Source organism: Capra hircus, chromosome 7 (assembly GCF_001704415.2).
Source record: "Capra hircus breed San Clemente chromosome 7, ASM170441v1, whole genome shotgun sequence".
NCBI classification, from domain to species: Eukaryota; Metazoa; Chordata; class Mammalia; order Artiodactyla; family Bovidae; genus Capra; species Capra hircus.
Window position 1 is genome coordinate 58551291 of NC_030814.1, and position 27812 is coordinate 58579102.

At 41.3% G+C, this 27812-nt stretch overlaps 4 protein-coding genes across 6 annotated transcripts in view; all 4 read right to left on the minus strand.

Annotated features, from left to right (window-relative positions):
• Positions 1–27812, minus strand: part of LOC102181119 (protocadherin alpha-C2) — a 187060-nt gene that overhangs the window by 139397 nt on the left and 19851 nt on the right. The window contains exon 2 of one of the 3 annotated variants that reach the window (XM_018050263.1): positions 24421–24700. The exons of the other annotated variants lie outside the window; for them this stretch is intronic. Within the exon in view, the coding sequence (XP_017905752.1) occupies positions 24536–24700 (165 nt within the window). The 3' untranslated portion in view covers positions 24421–24535. Of the gene's footprint in view, positions 1–24420; positions 24701–27812 lie in introns of those variants that run through there. 3 annotated transcript variants of the gene reach the window in all.
• LOC108636357 (protocadherin alpha-10-like) lies at positions 2295–5173 on the minus strand. Its single transcript, XM_018050264.1, has one exon. It carries the CDS (start codon positions 4922–4924, stop codon positions 2402–2404), a length of 2523 nt encoding a protein of 840 aa, XP_017905753.1. The 5' UTR covers positions 4925–5173; the 3' UTR covers positions 2295–2401.
• Positions 9060–12084, minus strand: LOC102187678 (protocadherin alpha-9). The gene has a single exon (XM_018050265.1). It carries the CDS (start codon positions 11637–11639, stop codon positions 9147–9149), a length of 2493 nt encoding a protein of 830 aa, XP_017905754.1. The 5' UTR covers positions 11640–12084; the 3' UTR covers positions 9060–9146.
• LOC102187401 (protocadherin alpha-7-like) lies at positions 15703–19936 on the minus strand. Its single transcript, XM_018051630.1, has 2 exons — positions 17294–19936; positions 15703–15726 (listed from the first exon to the last, which is right to left on the minus strand). Exons 1-2 carry the CDS (start codon positions 19682–19684, stop codon positions 15703–15705), a joined length of 2415 nt encoding a protein of 804 aa, XP_017907119.1. The 5' UTR covers positions 19685–19936.

Sequence of the window (27812 nt, forward strand, 5' to 3'; positions counted from 1 at the left end):
CAACTGTCTGTTACCTTCTCAACATGATGATGTTTCGAATCAATGCTAAACATGATGATGTTTCGAATCAATGCTAATATGAAACTTCTAAGTTGTCCAAAAACTTATTTGCTCTGATGTTAATGAATTTACCAAATACTGACTCCTGGAAATATGAAACATGTTTATCTTTGTCTCATTTAAAAGTTTTTTTCAACTACTAAATTTGCCCAGGGTGAATGTCGTCATTTCCATCCTGAAGGACAACTTAAATTTGTGTTATATCCACTGTTATCTGTAAAAATAATCTTTCTAATCCCCCTAAAACCATACTGATCAGAAATCCAAATTATATTTGTCACTTTGTTCATACCCATTTTATTCCAAAATTGGCTTAAGGAGACTAGGGTGTAAATAGCATTCTAAATATCATGTAATCACTCAGTTTTGTTTTCCTCTTTTATCTCAAATTTTTTTTAAAACAATGAAATCCGCATAACAACTATTCATTGATTGCAATAAAGCTTATCAGCGTTGTTTTAGAAAAAATGTTTTACTCATTCTCAAGATTGATAAGGAGCCAACTATCCAATATTTGACATCTTTCCAGGAAGAGAACAGTCATTTGGAAAATCCCGTTTCTCTCCTTAAAAAAATTATAAGTGGTTATCCAAAGAAATCTCACATTTCATGTAAAAGTGAGCTACAATATTTATCCTGAACACTTTATAAACTAGTGAGTCAATAATTATAAATCTATGCCAAAGATTTTTCATTCTAATTACTTCTCTTTTATTAATTGTGGAAACCATAAATTCAAGACCAACATATTTACCTAAAAGACAGCAGGAAAATTTTAGCATATAGGTGTGACTAAATTCAGAAAGAGATATGACAAGAAAATAAACCTCTGCATGTTTGCTGATAGAAATACTCCAGTTCCTACGGGAATGACTGCATGCTGAAGATCTGTTCCACTTTTGGCTTAAAGAGTTGCTTCACTGATTAAGAACATATGAATGATAGCTTTTAAAGCTCCCACATTCCAAGGCTATCATATAGCTAGATTACTACAATATATTAATAAACCTGTGGGTTCTTCACTCATCTTGAAACAGGCTATCACAAATGCTAAGCCATTGAGAGCCAGGGATACTAATAATTTACCTCATTTTAATGCCATCTAATACAGAGCACGTTAAACAGAGTTATAAAAATAAGATGTTATAGTTTCAAAACAAATGGACTAACTCCTTTTTTGGCAAGAATGTTATAAGCAATCCTTGGGGATTTCCCTAGTGGTCCAAAGGTTAAGATTCAGTAATTCCCCTGCAGCAGGCTCTGGTTCCATCCCTCCTGGAGAAATTAAGATCCCTCCCTCAAGCTGGGTGGCTCCCAGGGGGAGGGGGTGAGAGTAATCCTTGACTCAGGAAATTTATATGACTTCATTCTAAAAATCAGTCCTTCTGAATTGAATGAAAGCAACTGTCCACAAAGTTGTTAAAAATATTTATGTAGGGCTTCCCTGGTGGCTCAGTGGTAAAGAATCTGCCTGCTAATATAGAACATATGGGTTCCATCCCTCCTCTGGGAAGATTGCACATACTGCCAAGCAAGTAAGCCCATGCACCACAACTACTGAGCCTGTGCTCCAGAGCTCTGAAGTGGCAATTACTGATCCACGTGCTTCAACTACTGAAGCCCATGAGCCCCAAAGCCTGTGCTTTGCAAAGGGAAGTCACTGCAATGAGAAACCTATGCACAGCAATTAGAGGGGAAGCCCTACTCACCACAACTAGAGAAAAGTCTACACAACAATGAAGACTCAGTACAACCAAATATTTTAAAAGATAAAAAATATATTTATCTTAACAACAGAGCCACTGGAAGATATTGTCCCATTAAAATGTAAAATCAGTATAAAATAAATAAAAACAAAATGAAAAATATTTTTAGTCCAAAACACTTAATTCCATTGATTAGGACTATTTTATGAACTATCTCCCAGTCTACATACTCCAAGGTGTAAACACTAAAGTTCAAGTATGCATTAAAAGTTACGTTGCACTACACATGTTCTTTATTTAAGGAGCAAAACCCACAGTTTTCCCACAAAGGCAGTTGATCATAGCAGTCTTTCTGTTAATGCAATAGGGTCATTTCAAATTTTAGATTTAATAATAAAGTAGTTTTCTTACAAATATTTGTAACATAAAAAGATACTGGTTTTTGGAAAAAACATCAAAACTGCAACCTACACCAAATATTTGTACTGGAAAATGTAAATGAATTTACTATACATGGCATTTACTAAAAATTGAAGTATCAACCAAAAGGTGATGCAGAGGGTACTGTAAAAATACAAAGTGAATTTTTAGAAAAAAAAATTACACAACTTATTACCAGAAATGTTTGAGATATTTTATAGAAATATAAGTTCTTTAGACAAAAGATAAAGATACTGCAAGAAATATATTTGAGACGGGAAAACGGGGTAAAATAAAATATTCACGCAGCAAAGCATGACAATAAAAAAGCAATAACCCACCTTGATAGAGTGGTCGCCTCCAATGGACTGTTCTTCCACTTCCATCTCTGGTTGCGGACACGGCGGAAGACTGGGACTGAAGGCGATGAGGTCGGTCTTGGGCGGCCCCTCCCCAGAGCACACCCTCTGCTGCTTCTGCTGAGAGTAAGACCAGCTCCCCACCGCGCTGGAGCACACCAGCCTGGGCTTCACGGGCCCGCACGCGCCCTCGGTGGGCGGCGCCGAGCACCGCAGCGCCGTGTACAGCAGCAGCGTGAGCACCAACAGGCTGGACACTGCACAGATAGCGATGATCAGGTACACGTTCACATCCACTAACGCCTTCTCTGCGCCGGCTGCACCAGACAACGCCCGCGAAGAGGTCTTGGGCGCCTGGCCGCTGTCCTCCAGCGACAGCAGCACGGTGGCCGTGGCCATCAGCGCCGGCTCGCCGTGGTCCTTCACCAGCACCAGCAGGCGCTGGCGCGGCGCGTCCGCCTCGTCCAGGGCGCGCGTCGTGCTGATCTCGCCAGTGTACAGCCCCACGCGGAACGGGCTGCGTGCGCCGCCCGCCGCCAGCTGCAGCTCGTACGACAGCCACGCGTTGTAGCCCGAGTCGGCGTCCACCGCGCGCACCTTCGCCACCACGTGGCCCGCGTCCACGGACCTCGACACCACCTGGCTCAGCGCGCTGGGTCCTCCACCTGGCCCGGGGGGCAGCAGCGCGGGCGCGTTGTCGTTCTCGTCCAACACAAACAGCTGCAGGGTCACGTTGCTGCCCAGGGGCGGCACGCCCGCGTCGCGCGCGCTCACCTGGAACTGCAGCAGTTCCAGCTCCTCGTGGTCCAGCGGCTGCAGCGCGTACACCTTGCCGCTCTCCGCGTGCACCGACACGTAGCTCGACAGCGCGCGCTCGCCCACCCGCCGCTCCACCAGCGAGTAGGACACCAGCGCGTTCTCCTGCGCGTCCGCGTCTCGCGCAGACACGGTGAAGACGTGGCAGCCGGGCGGGTTGTTCTCCTTCACGAACACTGTGTACTCGGGCTGCGCGAACGCGGGCGCGTTGTCGTTCACGTCCGCCACCTCCACGGACACGCTGGCCGTGGCCAACAACGAAGGCGAGCCCCCATCTCTCGCAGTCACCACCACCTCATAGTTCGCCTCGCTCTCGCGATCCAAGACTCCGTCCAACACGAGTGAATAGTAATTCTTGAAGGTGGGCACTAGTTTGAAGGGGCTTTCAGGTGTTAGTGAGCAGGTCACCTGCCCGTTGGCGCCGGAGTCACGGTCGGACACACTGATCAGGGATATGACGGTACCTACTTGAGCATCCTCTCGCACCGGGAGAGCCAAAGAAGTGACAACCACCTCAGGTGAATTATCATTTTCATCCAGGATTTCCACTAGGATGGTGCAGTGACCAACCATGGGTAGGTTTCCTTTATCTGTCACATCTACATGAATTTCGTAAGTGTTACTATCTTCGAAGTCAATGGCATCGTTGATTCTTACTTCTCCAGTTCTTTCATTAATTAAAAATTTCCTTCTTATGGTGGGTGGAACCAAAGAGCTAAATGAATATATTACTTCCTTGTTTATCCCTTCATCCGCATCAGAAGCATTTAGCCAAATGACTAATGTCTGGTTCGCTGAATTTTCATACATCTTAACTTCGTACACGGTTTGGTCAAATACAGGTGCATTGTCATTGGCATCTAACACCAGGATCACCAGAGTAACAGATCCGGTAAGTTCAGGTTTGCCTCCATCAGTTGCCGTTAATAACAACCGAAGCTGAGGGTTTTCTTCACGATCCAGCAGTTTGCTTAAAACAAGCACTGGTAATTTGCCTTTGTCCTTTTTGTTTATAATATCAAGAGTGAAAAACTCATTTGAACTGAGTCCGTAAGTAAGCATTGCATTCTCTCCAATATCCGGATCAGATGCGCCTTCTAGAGGAAATCGAGAGTCAAGCGGTTGAGATTCCAGAATTGAGAGCTTTTGTTCTGAGGTGGAGAAAACCGGCCGGTTGTCGTTAATGTCCTTCACCTCCACCTCCACATGGAATACCTGCAGCGGCTGTTCCACTATCACCTCCAGGTGGATGCTGCACTCCGCGCTCCGCCCGCACAGCTCCTCCCGGTCGATCCGAGAATTCACAAACAAAATGCCATTCTGCAGATTTACCTCCAGAAAGTCCCCGCGGCCTTTGGATGCAATCCGGAACAGGCGGGGCACGAGCTCCGCCAGCTCCAGCCCCAGGTCCTGAGCGATGCGACCCACGAAAGTGCCGTGTTTAGCCTCCTCCGGGACCGAGTAATGGACCTGGCCGCTCCCAGCGTCCCAGGCTGCAACAAACAGAAAGGAGAGAAGCAGGCGCCGGGTGCTCAGACCGCTGGGTCTGTAGACCAACATCATACCCTTCTTCTGTTTTACAAGTCAATAACTGGGTCGTCTAGAACACACCCGTACGCTCCGAATTTTCCTATTCTATATCTTACATTCAATTTTATCGAAATGACTGAGATCTCCGAATGTAGCTCCTTCCTCGTCCTTGAGAAACAGGATTATGAGTCTGTTCTGAAAAGCCATTTTTGTGGAAGACAGCGACATCCGGTGGCTTAATGTGTAAGTACAATTCCATGAGTTTAACAACTCATTCATATCTTTTCATTCTATTTTCACAAATTCGTATCTTTATGAACTTTCAAAGACACATCATGTTTCTTTTGTATATAATAATCATTGTCCATATGCAGTGCAGCATTTTCTTGAATGGAAAAGCACCCAGAAGTAATTCCTTCCAACCATGATTGCCATTAGCTAAATTTGAAGACAACTTTTCATATTTGTATAATACTGAGTGTACTAGCATTTTGTTGGATAACAAATTTAACTCTTCAACTTCTAACACAATTCTCTCTTCATCATTATTTTGATATTAAATAAACCTTATTCAGACACTAATTTCAATCATCAATTCTCTGTGAGGTATTTGCAACTTCTAAATGCCAATCATCACTGGAATGCAGAGAGAAGGTCACAGGCTTCAACATCAGAAATTCCTCTCTTCTTATTCCTAGTCTTCAACTTACTAGCTGTGTGACTTAGGGAAAATAATCTAACCTCTCCATCTCAGTTTCACTTTGATAACATTCATAGAAGAATAATAATATGGTGGTCACATGAATTATGATATATGAAGTGCCTAGGATAGTACTTTAAGGAGAGTGAATGTTTCATAAATGGCTGTTACTCTCAGAGCTCACTTTAGCCACCTTGTTTTCATAATGCTTAAGACCAAAATTGGCTTTTTGGGAAAAACTGTTACCTATAGAATGGTGTCACCCTATAAAGCCTTTACTACTGCTACTGCACAGGCTGAGCAGTGTTCCTATCTTTAAGGAACAGAAAAGTGCTTGTATTGAGAAATTAGTTATAGAGGGGGAAGTTTCAGTTTTTTATATACATCTTACATGAGCAAAAAACCTTAATTATGATTTAAAATAATTTTATACTTTGATTTCTACTTTCAGAGACAACTAATTTCATCTTTGTCATATTTATGTTTTTTCAAATACCCCAAATGTAGAGTTTTGGCATTATCTAATAATTTTGTGTTTCAATAGTTTTTCATTGCCTGTGGTAAAAATATTTTATCTCAAAATTCTTGGAATCAAATATTTAGTAACTGAAATTCTCAATGAATACACCTACACTAACGATAAAACCTGAAGTTTCTCCTTTTCCAAAAAGGAAAACTTAGGAGTTTTGTCTGATCCAAAGGATAATTTCTTTAATTATGTTTTTATTTTTTAAAGAAATCAATAATTTTGAATTCTTACAGTTATTAAGAGCTGGAAAGTAGACTATTTATGAATATGAAAATTTATAGAAATGAGGGTCAATTAATTCACTGATGTATGTACGCTGCTAAATTCTGATTTTATGGTCCTATATTCCTCTAGAATGATTCTAGTGTCAAAGTCTATTCAAATCCTGATTTTAAGAGTTACTTTTCTTATAAAACATAATAAAAATTTAAATGAGTTCATCTATCCATCCATAATAGCAATATTCAGTGTGAGCTATCAATACTATCTGAAGTTTAAAAATAAGTTTATCATTGATTAATCATCTCAACACAAGATAATGATATAAGGTAAATTCTATTGCTGTTAATGAGCATTTGTGAACCAATTAATAGCATAAATGTCCCAATATAAATCTCCAATAATGAATAAAAAGTAGTGTAGTTAAGTTACATCTTGTCAAATAATAAGAACTTACTTTCCCAGGCAACTCATTAGAGCTATTGCATCTAAAACTTCAGTTGGATAAGAGTTACCTGGAATGCTTGTTAAAATACAAATTTTACTGGTAATTTCAGAAATTTGAGGTGATGTCTGGGAACCAGAATGTTCAGTTTGAGGCTGACCACAGACCCCAGTCTGCCTGGATACCCTCTGTGTTTGTCTGCATTCTTCTATAAATCTATATAGTGCCCCTTTCACTCTCAAAAGTGTCTAAATGTCATAACTTTAGTTAGCCCTATTTTGACACTACAATTCAGGGACTGGCATAGGGGAGCTTCATTGTTGGTCTCATGATTCTGGCTTAGAGTGAAGAGTGTTATCTACAGATAAACAGAGGGGTAGTTACTAGGTAGGCGAAACACTGAAGTGTCTTCTAAGCTCTCAACTCTCTGTTTTGGACTTTCCCCCTGTTTTCAAACTTCCCAGTTCCCTGAAATATACTGTGCTCATGCTTCCTGATGACCCAAAAAATCAATTAGTAAGGTGTTTACTGATTTGAAAATTTGCACACAATGATAACCCATATTCTGGGAGGGAATAAAGATTAGTATAAGGGACTAAATTACTAATTACATTGATACAATTAAAAATGATAAAGAATAAAATGTATAATTATAGAAGATGTAATAAGTACTTAATGAATTATACTAGGTCTAAGATACTAGAAGAGTGGTGGGAATTTGGAGGGGGAGCAAATGACATTTCTAGTATCCCTCAATCCATAAAACATAATCAAATACCTGGACCCACATACAGGTGGCATATGGAAACTGAAAAAGTACACAGACAGAAATAATTGAAAGTATAAGTCTGGATACAAAGTGAGTTATGCCAATAGACATAGGTTTTATGACAGGAGTTCAGAAAATACTCAAGTCTTCAAATAAACAGAATTTTTAAAAGTAGATTGTTTTGTAGCATATATCAAATGTGTTCTTTGGAAAAAAGAAAAGCACTGAAGTGTTTTATTTTAAGAGATTTTACTAGCACATATATGGTTATATGGTGGCTGTACTCTCAAAGCCATTCTGATTTTCCTTTGCTGAGTTTTTAACTAAGAAATACCTTGTAAAACACCTGACACAGTAAAGAATAAAATCCCTGAATAGAAATACAAGGTGCATTACAAAACTACAATGCAAGAATAAAGGAAGTTTTAAAATATAAATTAGAAAAGAAAATGAATGTTCAGACTAACCATAGAGTGTGGAGAACCACCAATTTGAAACTCACAAGCTGCAGTCCAAGAAATGTAACTTTTACATGTAATAAATTTAAAGGTGTACAACCTCATCTACAGATTTCTGTCTTTTGGACTATTTAAATGAAAAAAAAATCCTCTTCTAAACTGCTTAAGTTCCATACAGTTACTTTCAAGAGAATTCAAAGTGCAGAATGTAGATATATTTTTAATGCTTGAGCATTATTATATCACTAACAGAAAAAAAATTAAAAGTAGAAAGTCTTCTTGAGGAAAGAGAGTACCTTTCAGGAAGTATTTTCAATATCAGATAAAACATGAATTTCAGGAAATTCTCTAAGTGGTAGAAAAGATTCTTAAACAACATTTTCTTGTGAACTACACTGTCAGACAATGTAAAGAAAAAATTTTTTTAACAAGAGGGAATGAGTTATATTTGAAACACTTATATTCAAAACCAGATTCCTAAAGTAAAGCCTCTCTTTTCTAAGTATAGAGGAAGTTGCTCATTGATTTACAGATACTAATTAGTGCTGACCACCATGTCTCCAAAAAGGTAGACAACTACAAAGTTAACAAGGTCATGGTTACTCATATACCTGCTCTAGTAAAGTAAAATAAACGTAAAGTTGCTCAGTCATGTCCAACTCTTTCCGACCGCAGGCTCCTGTGTCCATGGGACTTTCCAGGCAAGAGTACTAGAGTAGCTTATCATTTCCTTCTCCAGGGGATCTTCCAGAACCAAGGATCAAACATTGCAGACAGACACTTTACCATCTGAGCCACCAGGGAAGCCCACTCACTATACCTGCTATGAGGTTGCTTAAAAACAAAAGAATTAAGACTACAGCACCATGCATAGTTTAAAATGGTGTTGCCGTTTACTTAAAGTGTAACGACCAAATCTGTTTACACCTAATAGTTTTCAGCTAAGGTGGCAACAATGGATCAGGAATTCAATATGCCCAGAACAGGTTCTAAACAAAATGAATTCAGTCTCAATAAATATCTGTTTAATCCATGGTTTATAATAATTCTCTATTAAAGTACAAACAAAAAAACTCAAAAATAAATAAATAAAGGTATTCACTTTCTGCAAATAAATTTAAACATCCTGGCAGAACTAGGATAAATGGATGAAAACCATTCTAATATACCTTAGAAGATACTTAAGATATGTTTCAAGACGGAACGCAAAAATGAAAAATAAAATATTAGAATAACCCACCTTACCAGGGGAGTCCAAAGAAGCCTGTGGATCGTTGGCTACAGATCCAGGACACGGAGGTAGGCTGGGGCTGAAGGCCATGAGGTCGTTCTTGGGCGGCCCTTCCCCAGAGCACACCCTCTGTCGCCTCTCCTGAGAGAAAGACCAGCTTCCCACAGCGCTGGAGCACACCAGCCTGGGCTCCAGGGGTCCACACGCACCTTCGCTGGGCGGCGCCGAGCACCGCAGCGCCGTGTACAGCAGCAGCGTGAGCACCAACAGGCTGGACACCGCGCAGATGGCGATGATCAGGTACACGTTCACATCCACTAACGCCGTCTCTGCGCCGGCTGCACCAGACAACGCCCGCGAAGAGGCCTTGGGCGCCTGGCCGCTGTCCTCCAGCGACAGCAGCACAGTGGCCGTGGCCGTCAGCGCCGGCTCGCCGTGGTCTTTCACCAGCACCAGCAGGCGCTGGCGCGGGGTGTCAGCCTCGTCCAGGGCGCGCGTCGTGCTGATCTCGCCGGTGTACAGCCCCACCCGGAACGGGCTGCGTGCGCCACCCGCGGCCGGCTGCAGCTCATACGACAGCCACGCGTTGTAGCCCGAGTCGGCGTCCACCGCGCGCACCTTCGCCACCACGTGGCCCGCGTCCACGGACCTCGAGACCACCTGGCTCACCGCGCTGGGTCCTCCACCTGGCCCGGGCGGCAGCAGCGCGGGCGCGTTGTCGTTCTCATCCAGCACGAACACCTGCAGCGTCACGTTGCTGCCCAGGGGCGGCACGCCTGCGTCGCGCGCGCTCACCTGGAACTGCAGCAGCTCCAGCTCCTCGTGGTCCAGCGGCTGCAGCGCGTACACCTTGCCGCTCTCCGCGTGCACCGACACGTAGCTCGACAGCGCGCGCTCACCCACCCGCCGCTCCACCAGCGAGTAGGACACCAGCGCGTTCTCCTGCGCGTCCGCGTCTCGCGCAGACACGGTGAAGATGTGGCAGCCAGGCGGATTGTTCTCCTTCACGAACACCGTGTACTCGGGCTGCGGGAACGCGGGCGCATTGTCGTTCACGTCGGCCACCTCCACGGACACGCTGGCCGTGGCCGACAGCGAAGGCGAGCCCCCGTCCCTCGCGGTCACCACTACTTCATAGTTCGCTACTCTCTCACGATCCAAGGCACTGTCCAGGACCAGCGAATAGTAATTCTTGAAGGTGGACACTAGCTTGAAGGGGACATGAGGCGTCAGAGAACAGGTCACCTGTCCATTTTCACCTTCATCTCCGTCAATCACACTGATCAGGGCGATGATTGTCCCCAGCTGTGCATCCTCTTTGACAGGGAGCCAGAGAGTTTTGATAGTCAACTTAGGAGCATTGTCATTAGCGTCCAAAACTTCCACAAGAACTGTACAGTGACCAGCCAAGGGTGGGTAGCCTCTATCAGTCGCCTCTACTCGGATTTTGTAGGTTTTTCTTTCTTCAAAATCGATGTGTCCTGCAACTGTAATTTCCCCACTTACAGGGTCTATGTAGAACTTAAAATTTATATCAGGAGAAGCGTCACTAGAGAATGAATAAATAATATCCGCATTCAAGCCTTCGTCTAAATCTGAGGCGTTAAGTTTAATTACCAACGTTCCATTAGGGACGTTTTCTGCTAATTTCACAGCATAGAGTGTTCTATCAAAAACTGGAGCGTTGTCATTGGCGTCTAGCACGTTGATGTGTAACTGAACGGTGCCAGTCAGCTCAGGTTTGCCTCTGTCAGTGGCCGTGAGCACTAAATGAAGTTCCGGAGATTCTTCCCTATCTAAAGGTTTGCGTAATACAAGACTGAGAGGTTTTACCTGTTGGTCGGTGGTTGGTACCTCCAAAGAGAAATATTCACTGGAGCTCAGCCTGTAAGTCAACAGAGCGTTCTCCCCGATATCTGCGTCTGAGGCGCCCTCTAGTGGAAACCGAAAGTCAAGCGGCCTGGATTCCGCGATAAACAGATTCTTTTGTGTCCCCTGGAACACAGGAGGATTGTCGTTAATATCCTTCACCTCCACCTCCACATGGAACACCTGCAGCGGCCGGTCCACGATCACCTCCAGGTGGATGCTGCACTCCGCGCTCCGCCCGCATAGCTCCTCCCGGTCGATGCGAGAATTCACAAACAAAATGCCATTCTGCAGGTTTACCTCCAGAAGTTCCCCAAGACCTTTGGAATCCAACTGGAACAGGCGGGGCACCAGCTCTTGCAGCTCCAGCCTTAGGTCCTGGGCGATGTGGCCCACGAAGGTGCCATGTTTGGCCTCCTCCATAACTGAATAACGAACCTGGGCACTCCCTGTCTCCCAGGCTGCGAGGGTAACAAACAGTAGTAGTAGATTCCGGTTCCCTTGGTTGCCTTGACTTGCGCACAGCATTTCAAATAGTCAAGCTTATTTCTTCTTAGCGAAAAATTTCTCAATATTAAGGGAAATCTTCTGATTCCGTCAGTTCCATCCTGCTGTGTTCGTCATTGTTCTGCACTAGGAAACTATAAAAGACTCGAGCCTCTTTCCTAAGCCTGAAAGATGGCGGTCGCCTTGGGTCAGAGAATTTCTCGGCGGAGAGTGACATCACGTGGCCCAAAAAGTAAGTACATACTCCATGGCTGAACATTTTACCTTATCCTGAGAAATTTTACTTCCTTCTCTGAATTTTTTCTTAATTTTTAATGAAATAGAGAACAGTATTTGTGTCTTGTTGGAGGCATTCTAGCAAACTAAGTACCTCTGAAAGTTTAGTATAAACCAAAATTGTGAACTTTTGTCACCTGAGAAAACATTCCACACAATTTTAAAATAATCACCGAAATGAAGTAAAAATAAAAATGATCGAACAACCAGAAATTTTAATGTGGAGATGTAATTTTGGGTCTTGTAATTCAGAATCTTCCACATTTATAGATTTAGGGTTTTGGCTATAACATTTTGGTGACTATTTCCGGGGTCTCTAGGAAACCCTACCGTTGAGAAAGAAACACTCTCATGTGTGAAAAAATAATTTAGGAAATTGAGCAATTAACTGGGTATTTTCTTAAGTAATTTTATGAATTGAATGTATGTAAAATGACAGAATTTGCTTCACTATATTGTGTACCAAGATACTATTCTATATTTTTATTAGAAATTATATAACTTGTTTCCATAAATGTGTTGCATGCCTATGTCTATATAGTTCAATTTTTCCAAGCCTTATGAATATCTTTTTTTAAATCCCCAATATAGTTTATATTCTGTCTTTTCATAATATATTTTAATTTCATTATTGTTCATCTTTAGTACTTAGGCCAGTTTCCAGTTTTGAAGCTATGCTTGGGATTCTTCCTTCTTAGTATCTACTTAGCAAGGAAAGTTCACTTGTGAATTCTACTCTCATTTCAAACAGCAAATAGATTACTAGCATCTATATTTTAGTGCCTCTCAAGAGTAAAGGCATAAGTCAACTATACTCCAATATAAAATTTTTTAAAAGTTTAATTGGTAGAGGAAAAATTATCAGTTTATGGTGCCACTGATGCTTCTATATGTCTTTCTTTTCTTTCATATACCTACAGCAAGCTAAGAAACATTTTAACTTAATGCTGTTATCCTTGATTATTGCAGTAGCTTCCTAGATTTTCTTTCCATCCAAACTTTTGAAATACATTGTTGACTTCTTTGCTTAAAATCTTTTGCTAGCTCCCAACTAACTTCTGAAGAATCCAAATTTCTTAATCTACTACTCAAAGTGACTTAGTCTAGTACTCAAAATTAAGAGATATTTTCATATCACTTTTTTGCCTTTATTTTATGTGAACCATATGTTTTCATCAAAATGGATTATTCCATGTTTCCAGTCAATTGAGGCCTGTGGGTGTCTTCAAGTTTGCTTAATTTTCTCCTTCACCGAAGTGTTCAGAGGAAATTTACTCATTTGAAAACACCATGACCCTTCCAAGTGTTCCTTTAAAAATGCAAATAAGGAATGATTTTCTTTCAACTGCAGCCCCACTTTTATACCTGTTTTAATATCTTCTTTCAACTTGTATGACTCATGTAAGTTATTCTATAACACTCTATATATGGCTTACTTCCTTAGTTAGTAGGAAGTAAGTACTGCTAATTTTTAAATCATCAATAAGACATATTGTGTATTTCTTTTTAAGGAAAAGGAAACACTACTGATGGAAAAGAACAAAGATTTCAAACACATTCTCAGACTTCTGATTTGAAGCAATTTATAAGCATGGAAAAATACATCACTGTCCACACAAGATAGTCTAGACTTTCCCTAAGGAGGTTTTATCTAAATAACTTTCTAGATCCAAAAAGATTTTCTATACCCAGAGTGCTAATTGAACTTTCCAAAACCTGTAACATCTGATTTTTAGATGAATTTTTTATTCTACCCCAAATAATTCAAAGCATTGAGACATTCTAGGTTAATCTGAAAATAACTTCACAAAGATGATTTTTACATAAGAGTAATATGGAAGGTCATAATGACTTTCAAATATTTTAGTTTTTCCATTTCCAAATATGAACTCCTTGTGCTCTTTTGAATAATAGTAATCAAATTGTCTTATACACATAGTACTTGCCAGAGTTTTATAAGCAATTTTTAAAATATTTACTTGATACAAAAATTCTATACAATAGAACTCATTCATCATTCATAGGATGTGAAGCCAAGGAAATGAAATAACATGCTTTAATAAACATTATATGAAGAAAAATTCATAGAGATGAAATTTGGATACAGGATGCTTCAGGGTTCGAAGTATTTAATAACTGAGCTCTGGTGCCTTTCAGTTAAGAAATATTTAATAGCTAAAAGCTCTGCATTGATAAAATAGTGAAAAGTATTAAAATACAGATGTAGATTTTGATTCCATCTTTGTGATAGGCATACTTCCAAACTGAAATTCAAATACCAATTAGAGAGTTGGAGGAACACAGAACTAAAATGATTGAAATTATGAGAGTTGTCAAGTAAATGGTAGGTGGTGGAAACAGTCTTTGTTTCTAATTAAGGGATTTTTAAAAAATAAACAGGAGGAGAATTGAGGGATTAAAGTTATACCTGAGAATCAGATAAGCATGGATTAGGAAATCTAAGAGCACCATCACTTTCACAAGGTTAAAGCTCCATACTTGATTCAAGCAGTACAATAAAAATAAGCATATATAACAATACACAGCCATTTAAGTTGAAGACTAAAATTAAAATTATTCCTTTTATGTCATGTACTTTTAATAACCAAATATAGGCAGCGATGGCATTGTAAGAAATATAAAATGAACTGCAAGATAACACTGATTTTAGATTACTTACAATTGATCAAAGGAAATAACATGAGATCACAAATTATTATATTGCTGACCATAACTGATAATAAGATGAAGAAATATGTTAACAACAAGTTATAAGAATTGAGAATACCAGAAACCCTTCATCTATTTCACTGTCTGATTAACATCAAGGCAGGTCAAAGAGTTATAAGAAAAAATATTTTTAAAAGACAAGAAGAAGCAAAATAATGAAAACATGAAATGGCAAACTAATAAACTTTCTTGGACTTTCAAAATTTTACTCTATAACACTAAAAAGCTTTATTTGAATTAATGGGTCCTAACATCTGCATTGGAGAAGGCAATGGCACCCCACTCCAGTACTCTCACCTGGAAAATCCCATGGCCAGGAGCCTGGTAGGCTGCAGTTCATGGGATCGCTAAGAGTCATACATGACTGAGTGACTTCACTTTCACTTTTCACTTTCATGCATTGGAGAAGGAAATGGCAATCCACTCCAGTGTTCTTGCCTGGAGAATCCCAGAGACGGGGGAGCCTGGTGGGCTGCTGTCTATGGGATCGCACAGAGTCAGACATGACTGAAGCGACTTTGCAGCAGCAACAGCAACATCTGCATGTTCTATGTAATGAAAATTTATAAACTTGTCATTTGGTCACCAAGAATGGCATTAATACATACTTCTTCTATTCAAAATATTTTTCTAAGTCATATATAAAATAAAAATCAATGCAAAATATTCTCCCACACTACTCCAACTCATCTACAAAGGGCTGATAGTATTTTATTCAATATTAATAATTGGAGTTAAGTAGATTTTATCAGTCTAAACACAATTATTTACTATATTTACATCCTCAAAACATATTAAATGATTGACATGATAAAACTTATCTGATAATAAAGTATATATCTTGAAATGGTAAAATGATCTATTTGATATTGTATTGACAGGATTTTGTATGGTGAGTTTTTTGTGTATTTTCTCTTTTGGGGTTTTTTCTTTGTTTGGCTGAGTAGTTTGCAGAGTCTCATTCCTCCTATTAGGGATTGACAAACTATGGTCTCCGGTAGTGAAAGCACCGAGTTCTAAACATTGGACCTCCAAGAAATAACCTGATAGGTCCTATTTTTATTATTCCTGTTTTTTATTACTTATTTTTACAACTTCTGGTCTATAATAAAAACAGGATGAAAACATTTAAATTTTGAGAAGAAATTATTATTCTTTATAACTAAAGTCAGATATGCAGACGACATTACTCTAATGGCAGAAAGCAAAGAGGAACTAAAGAGCCTCTTGATGAGGGTGAAAGTGGAGAGTGAAAAGCCTGGCTTAAAACTCAACATTCAAAAAACTAAGATTATGGCATCCTGTTCCATCACTTCATGGCAAATAGTCATGTGGAAATAGTGACAGATTTTATTTTCCTGGGCTCCAAAATCACTGTGGATGGTGACTGCAGCCATTAAACTAAAAGATGCTTGCTCCTTGGAAGGAAAGCTATTACAAAGCTAGACAGTTATTAAAAAGCAAAGATGTCACTTTGCCAACAAAGGTCCAGATAATCAAAGCTATGGTTTTCTCAGTAGTCATGTATGCATGTGAGAGTTGGACCATGAAGAAGGCTGAATGTGGAAGAATTGAGGCTTTCGAATTGTGGTGCTAGAGAAAACTTTTGAGAATCCCTTAGACAGCAAGGAGATCAAATCAGTTTCCTAAAGGAAATAAACCCTGAATATTCATTGGAAGGACTGATGTTTAAGCTCCAATATTTGGGCACCTGATGCAAAGAGCCAAAGAGCTGACTCATTAGAAAGACACTGATGCTGGGAAAGATTGAGGGCAAGAGGAGAAAGGGACAACAAAGTATGAGATGGTTGGATAGCATCACTGACTCAATGGACATGAGTTAGAGCAAACTCCCAGCGATGCTGAAGGACAGGGAAGCCTGGTGTGCTGCAATTCATGAGGTTGCAGAGTTGCACATGACTTAGCAACTGAAAAACAACATAACTAAACTGCTTGATATGCCAATAGAGAAACTCTATATAAAAAAAGGCTTCCCTGGTGGCTCAGACAGTAAAGAATAAACCCAAATATCAGAGACCCGGGTTGAAATAGTACATATAAAGTTGTAGATATATCTGTATATCTATATACCAACAGTAAGAAGGAGAAGAAAATGAAATGAAATGTATGGACTCTGATCTTAAGTGAGTAAATTAAAACTAATCACCAAACAATACTTCAGTATTATCAAAACATACCATGTGAAGGTTAAAAAGTACACACATCATGTAATCATGAAAAATAAATGCTATGTGGAGGAATACATGTACACTGGATGTTCTTAGTGTTCATAAAGTGAGGTATTGCAAATGAGAAAATCATATCCAATAAGAAATTCATCCAAGGAAAATTTTATTTGATGAGAAATCCAACTTGTGGAAATAGTTAATAATGTCTGATAGTACTGAGAAATTGCAACTAAATTCACTGTATACATGTATATAAAATTATCATCTTTTACCCCTTATGGGGAATGTTATACAACAACTATTTCTCAATAAATCTGGGGAAACTAATGACTAATTGTAGATATTTATAAACCACAATAATGTTTGAATATAGAACTATGAAATTTGCAATACATTTTAAAAAGAAAATATATGAAATAGCTTTAAAGTAATTATGAAATTTCATTGTAAATAATTATAATATAAATGTAAAAGACTTACTTCCGTGCAATGATCAACATTTAGGTCTTGCTGTTTGCCTATGGCTTCAGCACCTGGGAATGGAGGCAGGCTGGGGCTGAAGGCCATGAGGTCGGTCTTGGGTGGCCCCTCTCCAGAGCACACCCTCTGTCGCCTCTCCTGCAAGTAAGACCAGCTTTCCACCTCGCTGGAGCACACCAGCCTGGGCTTCACCGGCCCGCAAGCGCCCTCGCTGGGCGGCGCCGAGCACCGCAGCGCCATGTACAGCAGCAACGTGAGCACCAACAGGCTGGACACCGCGCAGATGGCGATGATCAGGTACACGTTCACATCCACTAACGCCGTCTCTGAGCCAGCTGCACCAGACAACGCCCGCGAAGAGGCCTTGGGCGCCTGGCCGCTGTCCTCCAGCGACAGCAGCACGGTGGCCGTGGCTGTCAGCGCCGGCTCGCCGTGGTCCTTCACCAGCACCAGCAGGCGCTGGCGCGGGGTGTCAGCCTCGTCCAGGGCGCGCGTCGTGCTGATCTCGCCGCTGTACAGTCCCACCCGGAACGGGCTGCTCGTGCCACCCGCGGCCGGCTGCAGCTCGTACGACAGCCACGCGTTGTAGCCCGAGTCGGCGTCCACCGCGCGCACCTTCGCCACCACGTGGCCCGCGCCCACCGAACGCGCCACCACCTGGCTCAGCGCGCTGGGTCCTCCGCCAGACCCGGGCGGCAGCAGCGCAGGCGCGTTGTCGTTCTCGTCCAGCACGAACACCTGCAGGGTCACGTTGCTGCCCAGGGGCGGCACGCCTGCGTCGCGCGCGCTCACCTGGAACTGCAGCAGCTCCAGCTCCTCGTGGTCCAGCGGCTGCAGCGCGTACACCTTGCCGCTCTCCGCGTGCACCGACACGTAGCTCGACAGCGCGCGCTCACCTACCCGCCTCTCCACCAGCGAGTAGGACACCAACGCGTTCTCCTGCGCGTCCGCGTCTCGCGCAGACACGGTGAAGATGTGGCAGCCAGGCGGGTTGTTCTCCTTCACGAACACCGTGTACTCGGGCTGCGGGAACGCGGGTGCATTGTCGTTCACGTCGGCCACCTCCACGGACACGCTGGCCGTGGCCGACAGCGAAGGCGAGCCCCCATCCCTCGCAGTCACCACTAATTCATAGTTCGCTACGCTCTCACGATCCAAGGCACTGTCCAGGACCAGCGAATAGTAATTCTTGAAGGTGGACACTAGCTTGAAGGGGACATGAGGCGTCAGAGAACAGGTCACCTGTCCATTTGCTCCAGAATCTCGGTCAGATACGTTAATCAAGGTGATGACTGTGCCTGGCTGAGCATTCTCTGAGATAGGAAGGGACAGGGAAGTGACAGTCAACACTGGAGGATTGTCATTAGTGTCCAAAACTTCCACAAGAACTGTACAGTGACCAGCCAAGGGTGGGTAGCCTCTATCAGTCGCCTCTACTCGGATTTTGTAGGTTTTTCTTTCTTCAAAATCGATGTGTCCTGCAACTGTAATTTCCCCACTTACAGGGTCTATGTAGAACTTAAAATTTATATCAGGAGAAGCGTCACTAGAGAATGAATAAATAATATCCGCATTCAAGCCTTCGTCTAAATCTGAGGCATTAAGTTTAATTACCAACGTTCCATTAGGGACGTTTTCTGCTAATTTCACAGCATAGAGTGTTCTATCAAAAACTGGAGCGTTGTCATTGGCGTCTAGCACGTTGATGTGTAACTGAACGGTGCCAGTCAGCTCAGGTTTGCCTCTGTCAGTGGCCGTGAGCACTAAATGAAGTTCCGGAGATTCTTCCCTATCTAAAGGTTTGCGTAATACAAGACTGAGAGGTTTTACCTGTTGGTCGGTGGCTGGTACCTCCAGAGAGAAATATTCACTGGAGCTCAGCCTGTAAGTCAACTGAGCGTTCTCCCCGATATCTGCGTCTGAGGCGCCCTCTAGTGGAAACCGAAAGTCAAGCGGCCTGGATTCCGCGATAAACAGATTCTTTTGTGTCCCCTGGAACACAGGAGGATTGTCGTTAATGTCCTTCACCTCCACCTCCACGTGGAACACCTGCAGCGGCTGATCCAGGATCACCTCCAAATGGATGCTGCACTCCGCGCTCCGCCCGCATAGCTCCTCCCGGTCGATCCGAGAATTCACAAACAAAATGCCATTCTGCAGGTTTACCTCCAGAAGGTCCCCGAGGTCTTTGGACGCCACCCGGAACAGGCGCGGCACCAGCTCTTGCAGCTCCAGCCTTAGGTCCTGGGCGATTCGGCCCACGAAAGTGCCGTGTTTGGCCTCTTCCAAGACCGAGTAGCGGACCTGGCCACTTGCTGTCTTCCAGATCGAGAGAATTATAAAAAATAGCAATAGCTGCCGGTTCCCCAAGTCACCTAGATTTGAGTACATCTCAAATTGTTGGGATTTTCTTCCAATCAGTATATCTTGTTCCAAAATTTAGAGGAATCTTCTTATCCCCTCTTTATTTTCATGATGTTTTCGCGATTGTTCAACCTCCGATTATTAGAGTGGAGACTCTTTCCAATGTGACTTAATTCTGTCTTGAATTGAGAGAATTTCACAGTAAAGAGCGACATCATGTGGCCCAAATAGTAAGTACGAATTAAAAAATCAGCTTTGTATTATTAGGACACGAGGTTTTATTTCAACCTCTGAATTTTTCTTTATTTTTCTTAAAGTGTAGGACCATATTTCTCATGCTTGCTTAAGGCTTTATTAGAAGACTTATGTGCCTAATATTTAATATGACCATAATTGTGGCTTCCTCATGCCGTGAAAATATGTTCTTTACAAAACGTTTAAAATTAGGATAAAAATATTAGTGATAAATTGAATTATGTTAGCAATACTAAAATTTAAAATCCTTAGTTCACAGTTCAGAAATTCAATTTTTCTGAAATAAATTTCAATCTATTTTAAGAAAATTCCTGGTCTCTCTAGGGACCCAGGATCTCAAGAATCTAATGGAAGAAAAACTTAGAAAGGTTGTTTGTTTGGGGAAGCAAGGAATATAAGGAAATAATCCATTCTTAAGAAAGCAGACTTTAATCAAGCTTGCGGTGTTTTATCCTTTTTACTTCTACTTAACAGAGTGAGGTGTTTTTTAAAAATATTTCACCCCTATGTTCCCAATGCAAATAAAATAATTAACATCTGTATTCTAATGCTTTCCAAGTTTTACCTGTGCCTAAATGGGTTTTAAATATTGTTGCTGTCCTGAATTATTGCAATAGCTTCTTATTGTGTCATCTTGTCACAACTCCTTTATCCTTAATCCTGGCAGTCATCTTAGTGAAAAACACCTTTTATTCCTATTGATTCACATTTTTGATAGCTTTCAAATAACAAGAGGTGAGTCAAAACTTCTTAGTGAAGTACTCAAATTACCCAAGAAATTTTTCTCACATTACTTTTCCTGCTTTATCGCATACTCTTTCCTATGGGAACCATATGTTTTAACCAAAACAGACTATTCTCTGTGTCCAGGCACATTTGGGATTTTGTATGTACTCATTTCGTTAAGTTCCTCTGTTCCCAAGAATACCTATTATACTCAGTTTTCTCTCAAAGGAAACTTCTCCATTTACAAACTGCTAAAAATATCATACCTCTTGAAGGACTTCTTCAAAAAGAAAAATAGGCAGTTATTTCTGTTCAATCCACTCATAGTGATTTACATTTCTTGTACCTGTTATAATATTCAGCCTTCTAAGATGATCATATTTATGTATGATAGATATCTTTATTTTTCTACCAACTTCTCGAAGCCAGGGGCTGGGTCTTGTTAACTCAATGATTCTTGGCACAGCATCGTTATCAAAACTTACACTACTATCCATTTCTTGCATGTAGAGAAATGGTGAATACTTTAAATCATAATACATAATGGATAATGAAAGCATTAAATTAGAAGAAATAAACTCTCCATGAAAAGGAGACTACCAAATAAAAGTCAAACATAAATAAGGGGTTTTCAGTGTCTGAGAACTCAATGCACATTTTACATGAATTTACTTGGTCAAAGTCCACATTCTATTGAATTATTGTCAAATATTTGGATCCCTGATAAGCTGAGCAATAACATGTGTATCACATGGTAGTTGAAAGAGTGTGAAATTTCCCCATTCACTTTTTCATCCCAATCAGAAGTATTCTGGGCCTCACTGGAGGCTCAGAGGTAAAGAATCTGCCTGCTAATGCAGGAGACATGGGTTCGATCCTTGATCCAGGAAGATCCCACATGCCCAGAGCAATTAAGCCCATGAACCACAACTATTGAGCCTGTGCACTAGAGTCCAGGAGCTGCAAATACTGAGCCCACCAGCTCTAGAACCTGTGATCTGCAGAAAGAGAAGCCTTTACAATGAGAAGCCCATGCTCCACATCTAGAGAGTTGCCCTTGCTCCCCAAAACTAGAGAAAACCCCACACCGTAATGAAGATCCAGCAAAGCAATAAATAAATAAAAATTTTAAAAGAAGAATACTCCAAATAGTTTAAAAGGCCAACAGTAAATGAGCACTACAGACTCTTGGACTCTTGGAATCACCAGGCCCAAAAAGGAATATAGATTTAAGATATGTTGAAGACAGTCATTAAACAAAGTGGATAATCAAGAGTGTTGGCCAAGCAGAAGCATCAAAGAAAAGAGAAAGAGAGAAGAAAAAGGAAAGGAAGGAAGAAGGAGGCTGAAGGATAGAACTATAATAAAGTGGTGTTGAAATAAAATGACAGTGAAATAACTCTCCTGAAGTTCAAATGCAAAATAATCAAAGTCTACAAAATTAATAAGGAAAAATACTACCAATGTATATTTTAAATGTATCACAAATGATTAAGGAAATTTTGAGTATTGCGACAAAAATCTTGATGTGTAGAATGATGTTTTAATAATGTCTGATTCCACTCTACTCAAGTTTAAAAAAACAAAGAGATTATAATAATTAACAAAGAAGAAAAGATGTATATAATACAAAATTACTCAATTTGTTGAAATAGGAAATTTTAAACATAAACCCAAGGAAAATAATGAAAACATTTTTAAAAATCAACTGTTAATTATGAAAACTCAGACTTACTTTGGAAAGACTATCATCCTTTAAATCCTGATGCTCGCCGATATCCGCCACTACTGGACAGGCTGGTAGGCTGGGACTGAAGGCCATGAGGTCGGTCTTGGGCGGCCCCTCCCCAGAGCACACCCTCTGCTGCTTCTGCTGAGAGAAAGACCAGCTCCCCACCGCGCTGGAGCACACCAGCCTGGGCTTCACCGGCCCGCACGCGCCCTCGCTGGGCGGCGCCGAGCACCGCAGCGCCGTGTACAGCAGCAATGTGAGCACCAACAGGCTGGACACCGCGCAGATGGCGATGATCAGGTACACGTTCACATCCACTAACGCCGTCTCTGCGCCAGCTGCACCAGACAACGCCCGTGAAGAGGCCATGGGCGCCTGGCCGCTGTCCTCCAGCGACAGCAGCACGGTGGCCGTGGCTGTCAGCGCCGGCTCGCCGTGGTCCTTCACCAGCACCAGCAGGCGCTGGCGCGGCGCGTCCGCCTCGTCTAGGGCGCGCGTCGTGCTGATCTCGCCGGTGTACAGCCCCACGCGGAAAGGGCTGCTCGTGCCACCCGCGGCCGGCTGCAGCTCGTACGACAGCCACGCGTTGTAGCCTGAGTCGGCGTCCACCGCGCGCACCTTCGCCACCACATGGCCCGCGTCCACGGACCTCGACACCACCTGGCTCAGCGCGCTGGGTCCTCCGCCAGACCCGGGCGGCAGCAGCGCGGGCGCGTTGTCGTTCTCGTCCAGCACGAACACCTGCAGGGTCACGTTGCTGCCCAGGGGCGGCACGCCCGCATCGCGCGCGCTCACTTGGAACTGCAGCAGCTCCAGCTCCTCGTGGTCCAGCGGCTGCAGCGCGTACACCTTGCCGCTCTCCGCGTGCACCGACACGTAGCTCGACAGCGCGCGCTCGCCCACCCGCCGCTCCACCAGCGAGTAGGACACCAGCGCGTTCTCCTGCGCGTCCGCGTCCCGCGCCGAGACCGTGAAGATGTGGCAGCCAGGCGGGTTGTTCTCCTTCACGAACACCGTGTACTCGGGCTGCGGGAACGTGGGCGCGTTGTCGTTCACGTCGGCCACCTCCACGGACACGCTGGCCGTGGCCGACAGCGAAGGCGAACCTCCGTCCCTTGCGGTCACAACCACTTCATAGTTAGCCACGTTTTCTCGGTCCAAGGTGCTATCCAGCACTAGTGAATAGTAATTCTTGAAGGTGGACACTAGTTTGAAGGGAACATAGGGCGTCAGAGAGCAGGTCACCTGCCCATTGGGACCTGAGTCTAGATCGGACACGCTAATTAGGGCTATGACAGTACCGAATTGAGCATCCTCTTGGACGGGCAAGGATAAGGAAGTCAATGCAATCTGAGGGACATTATCATTTTTATCCAAGACTTTCACTAAAACGGTGCAATGACCAGCCATGGGAGGGTGGCCTTTGTCCGTCGCTTCAATACGGATTTTGTATAAATTCATATTTTCATAATCTAAGTTCCCTTGAATAACTATTTCGCCAGTATTCGCATCTATTCTAAACTGGTTACTAACAGTGGCTGGAACAAGATTATTAAAAGAATATGATATTTCCCCATTCGCTCCTTCATCCCTATCAGAAGCATTCACTCGGATAACGATTGTTCCGTTATCTGAGTTTTCAAAGATCTTTACTTCATATTCAGATTGTCCAAAATTGGGAGCATTGTCATTCACATCCAGTACAGTAATCAGCAGCTGAACAGTGCCAGTGAGCTCAGGTTTGCCTTGGTCAGTGGCCATGAGGAGTAAGTTATGTTCGGGCACTTCCTCTCTGTCCAAGGATTTCCTTAACACGAGCCCAATTTGTGTACTGTCATCACTGTTTGTTTTCACATCCAGTGCGAAATTTTCGTTGGAAGTGAGTCTGTAGGTTAAGATAGAATTTGACCCCACATCTGCATCCGATGCGCCCTCTAGTGGAAACAAAGAATCTGGCAGCCTAGATTCGTAAATCAACACTCTTTGTTCCTTTACCGGAAACACAGGAGGATTGTCGTTAATGTCTTTAACCTCCACCTCCACATGGAACACCTGCAGCGGCCGGTCCACGATCACCTCCAGGTGGATGCTGCATTCCGCGCTCCGTCCGCACAGCTCTTCCCGGTCGATCCGAGAATTCACAAACAAAATGCCATTCTGCAGATTTACCTCCAGAAGGTCCCCGCGGCCTTTGGATGCCACCCGAAACAGGCGGGGAACCAGTTCCGCCAGCTCCAGTCCCAGGTCCTGGGCAATGCGACCCACGAAGGTGCCGTGTTTGGCCTCTTCCGGGACCGAGTAGTGGACCTGGCCGTTCCCTGCTTCCCAGGCTGCAAGAAGAAGAAACGAGACCAACAAACACCGGGATCTCAGTCGACCTTCAGGTGTAATAACCATTTCAAATACCTGCTGGTTTATTTCCATCAGGAAATCTTGTCTAGGCGTTAAGATGAAACATTGTATGATCCCGAGTCTGTTAATTCAATTCTTCTGCGACTGCCATCATTCAGCACTCTTGGAAGGATGCAATAATGGGAGGAATGGACTTGAATAACAGCTAGTGTATTCATGGTAGACAGCGACATCATGTGGCTCCAAAGGGTAAGAAATAAATTCATGCTATATATATTATACATATATATGTCTTTTGCCTTACTTTTATAGTAAATCTCCTCATGTTTGTAAATATCTCATCTGTCTTATTACTTTAGAGTAAGGGTTCAGAATATTCAGATTGAAACAACTTTCCTTCTAGTAATGTAAAAACTGTATCAACCAGTTTAGAAAGTTTAAGTGGGAATTAGAAGTGCAAATTATCCTCCATATTTTGTGTAGAGAACATGTGCATATATTTCTGTCACAAGATGTGCTATTAGATTTTGCTCTGATAAAAAAGTATAATTTTAAAGTAACAAATTTTACCCAAATTTTAAAGACCTTATAGATGATCAAAGTTCATTCTTTGTTCAATGAACATCAACTGCTCCTAATAATGTTCCTTTTATTTGATAACAGAGGATGAAAATTTGGGAACATAATCTTTACAGCATTTCTTAATTTTGCTACAGCTTCTATTAGGTCTCCCCCTCAAAACATTTTCTTTTGCATACTTCTCCATCACTGCAAAATCTTGTGGAATTTCTACCTATTGTGCTTTGTGCTTTGATCCTTCAGCTGCTCCTAAATGACCTTATCCTTTTCTTTTGACTTCAAGCTCTTACATGGTTTCATTAAAATGCTCTTATCCACTTCCAACATTTCAAACAAGACTTTTATTGAAGGCATTCCCCAATTCACATCTTCCTTCCTCTTTTCAATGGTTGTGATAATCATTTTTACCTATACATGCTAATAACTCCCAGAAAATAATTTGATTACAATTTAAAGGTTATGAAGATAAATTGTTAATACTCCCCAAATTCAAACCCTTAAATTCACCTTTTATTTAATGGCATTAACATTTTACATGTCACCTCTATGGATTTTTTTTATTACTCCATGTCCCCTACTTGTCCTATTCAAAGTTGGCCTATAGCCCATCTGTCTTTTCACATACCACCATATTTATCTTCATGGGTACAGCTTTTATTGGATTGCACTAAACAAATAAATTCCAAGATGTTAGAACCACTTCTGTGTGACCTGAGATGTGATCACAAGCCAACATTTCTGGTGTTATTTTTAACTATTTTCCAATATTATCTCTATTTTGCAGACAACATAGATCACTCACTTGCCTTCTTCCTCAATAAAATCCTTGTTCAATTTTTTAAAATTATCTCCACCTTTACCTGTAAAAATGCTCCACTCATATCAAAATCATACCAAAACATCAATTTTATCATGAATTCATCCTTACTGTCATCAACTGTAGATAATTAAACTCTTTCTCTAAACGATACAATGAAAGTCATAAAAAGATTTTTCAAATAAACACACACCAACACTCACCCTTCTCCAGAATTCTGATGTACTTGTATAATCCTCACAGACAACTATAATACAAAATACCCCCAACATGAGAACACCTTACATAAATTATATAAAATATCCTATATCTAATATTTATCCTGATAAGTAGTAGTCCTTATCACTGACTATACAATTTCTATTACAATTATTTGTAGTAAGTTATGAGTTCATTTGCTAACCAATGCTAAGCAAGTCCCCCAAGCAAAAGTTCCCTTGCTTACAGGAAGATAAGCCTTGACAAAATCTATATTGCCATATAGTCTTGTTAGTTGAAAGTTTTCTATAATGGTTAAGGTATTTCATAAATTGCTGCCCTAAATGAAGAGTCTCTTTGAATATCAACTTTTAACATAGTTAAAGTATCAACTTTCTCTTTCTATTGAAGTTCCTAGCAATTTCCAGAAGGTTGCTAATATAATCTGATTAATTGGAAGAGTAGCAATAATTCTATTTATTGGCTCCAGGTAGAAAATTATACAATGTTACTGAAATCATATATGCAAAATAAATTAATTTGGAAAAGGGAAATACTGGTCTCCTCTAAGAAATATCTTACATTTTTGTTCAGTTATTAACTCAAATAGTTCATCTAGTCAAGGAAAAAGATTATGTACAGAAAAAAAGAAGTTTATTAACAGCTTCCTCCCCAGCAAAGAAAAATTTTAGTTATAAATCAAAGAGTTTATATTTCAAAACTGAATTAACTTGATTTTTAAAAAGCTGACAACTGGTAACTACAAATTCACACAATGGTGAGAATGCCTTCTCCATTTATAGGACTTCCCAAAAGTAATGAGGTATTAGAAATGTTTAAATAATATGCTATAAATATATTTAAGAATTAAATATATGTGAGAATATATAGAAATAGAAAAAGCAATAAAAAGGGAAATTGGCACTTTGTCATATGAAATGTGGAATATTTATTACTGCCTAAGCTCATACTGTTTTTTCAAAAAGTGTAGAAAAATAGTTCTCTGTATTTGATCTGAAGAGCACTATTGCCTATAGCAGATAAAATGTATGGCTTTGTTGTAAAAAAAAAAGTATTAGTAAACAATAAACTCAAGAGGGAGGGATGTTTATATCATACAGTATTTTTTAATCTAAAAACAAAAGGCAACAATAAAAGCAAATGTCTTCTAACCACAAAGAAAGTTAAGATTTTCCCAGCTGTGAAAATTCACAATTATTTCTCACCAATATAATAACTTGTGAATTGAAGAATAAAAAATAAGAGAATAATTAATCATCCCTCCACTTAACATTGGTGTTGGGAATTATGATACAGCTGCAAAATGGGACAACATGGACTAGAAAAAAGAATGAAAAATCTCCTTAAGTAATAGACAAACTATATTAAATGGATGAGGAAAGGAAAATCAATACAAACATTATGTTTTAAAGTGGGAGAAGAGAGTTTATTTGTATATAAAAAATTCTCTAGGAGAATAACCAAGAAATTAGAAC

Bases quoted from the DNA above. Each gene is read 5' to 3' on its own strand.
- LOC108636357 (XM_018050264.1), bottom strand. From the start codon at position 4,924: ATGATGTTGGTCTACAGACCCAGCGGTCTGAGCACCCGGCGCCTGCTT.
- LOC102187678 (XM_018050265.1), bottom strand. From the start codon at position 11,639: ATGCTGTGCGCAAGTCAAGGCAACCAAGGGAACCGGAATCTACTACTA.
- LOC102187401 (XM_018051630.1), bottom strand. From the start codon at position 19,684: ATGTACTCAAATCTAGGTGACTTGGGGAACCGGCAGCTATTGCTATTT. The intron at 15,727-17,293 runs GTAAGTCTTTTA...TTTTTATTATAG, and splicing joins ATGTTGATCATTGCACGGAA to ACCAGAAGTTGTAAAAATAA.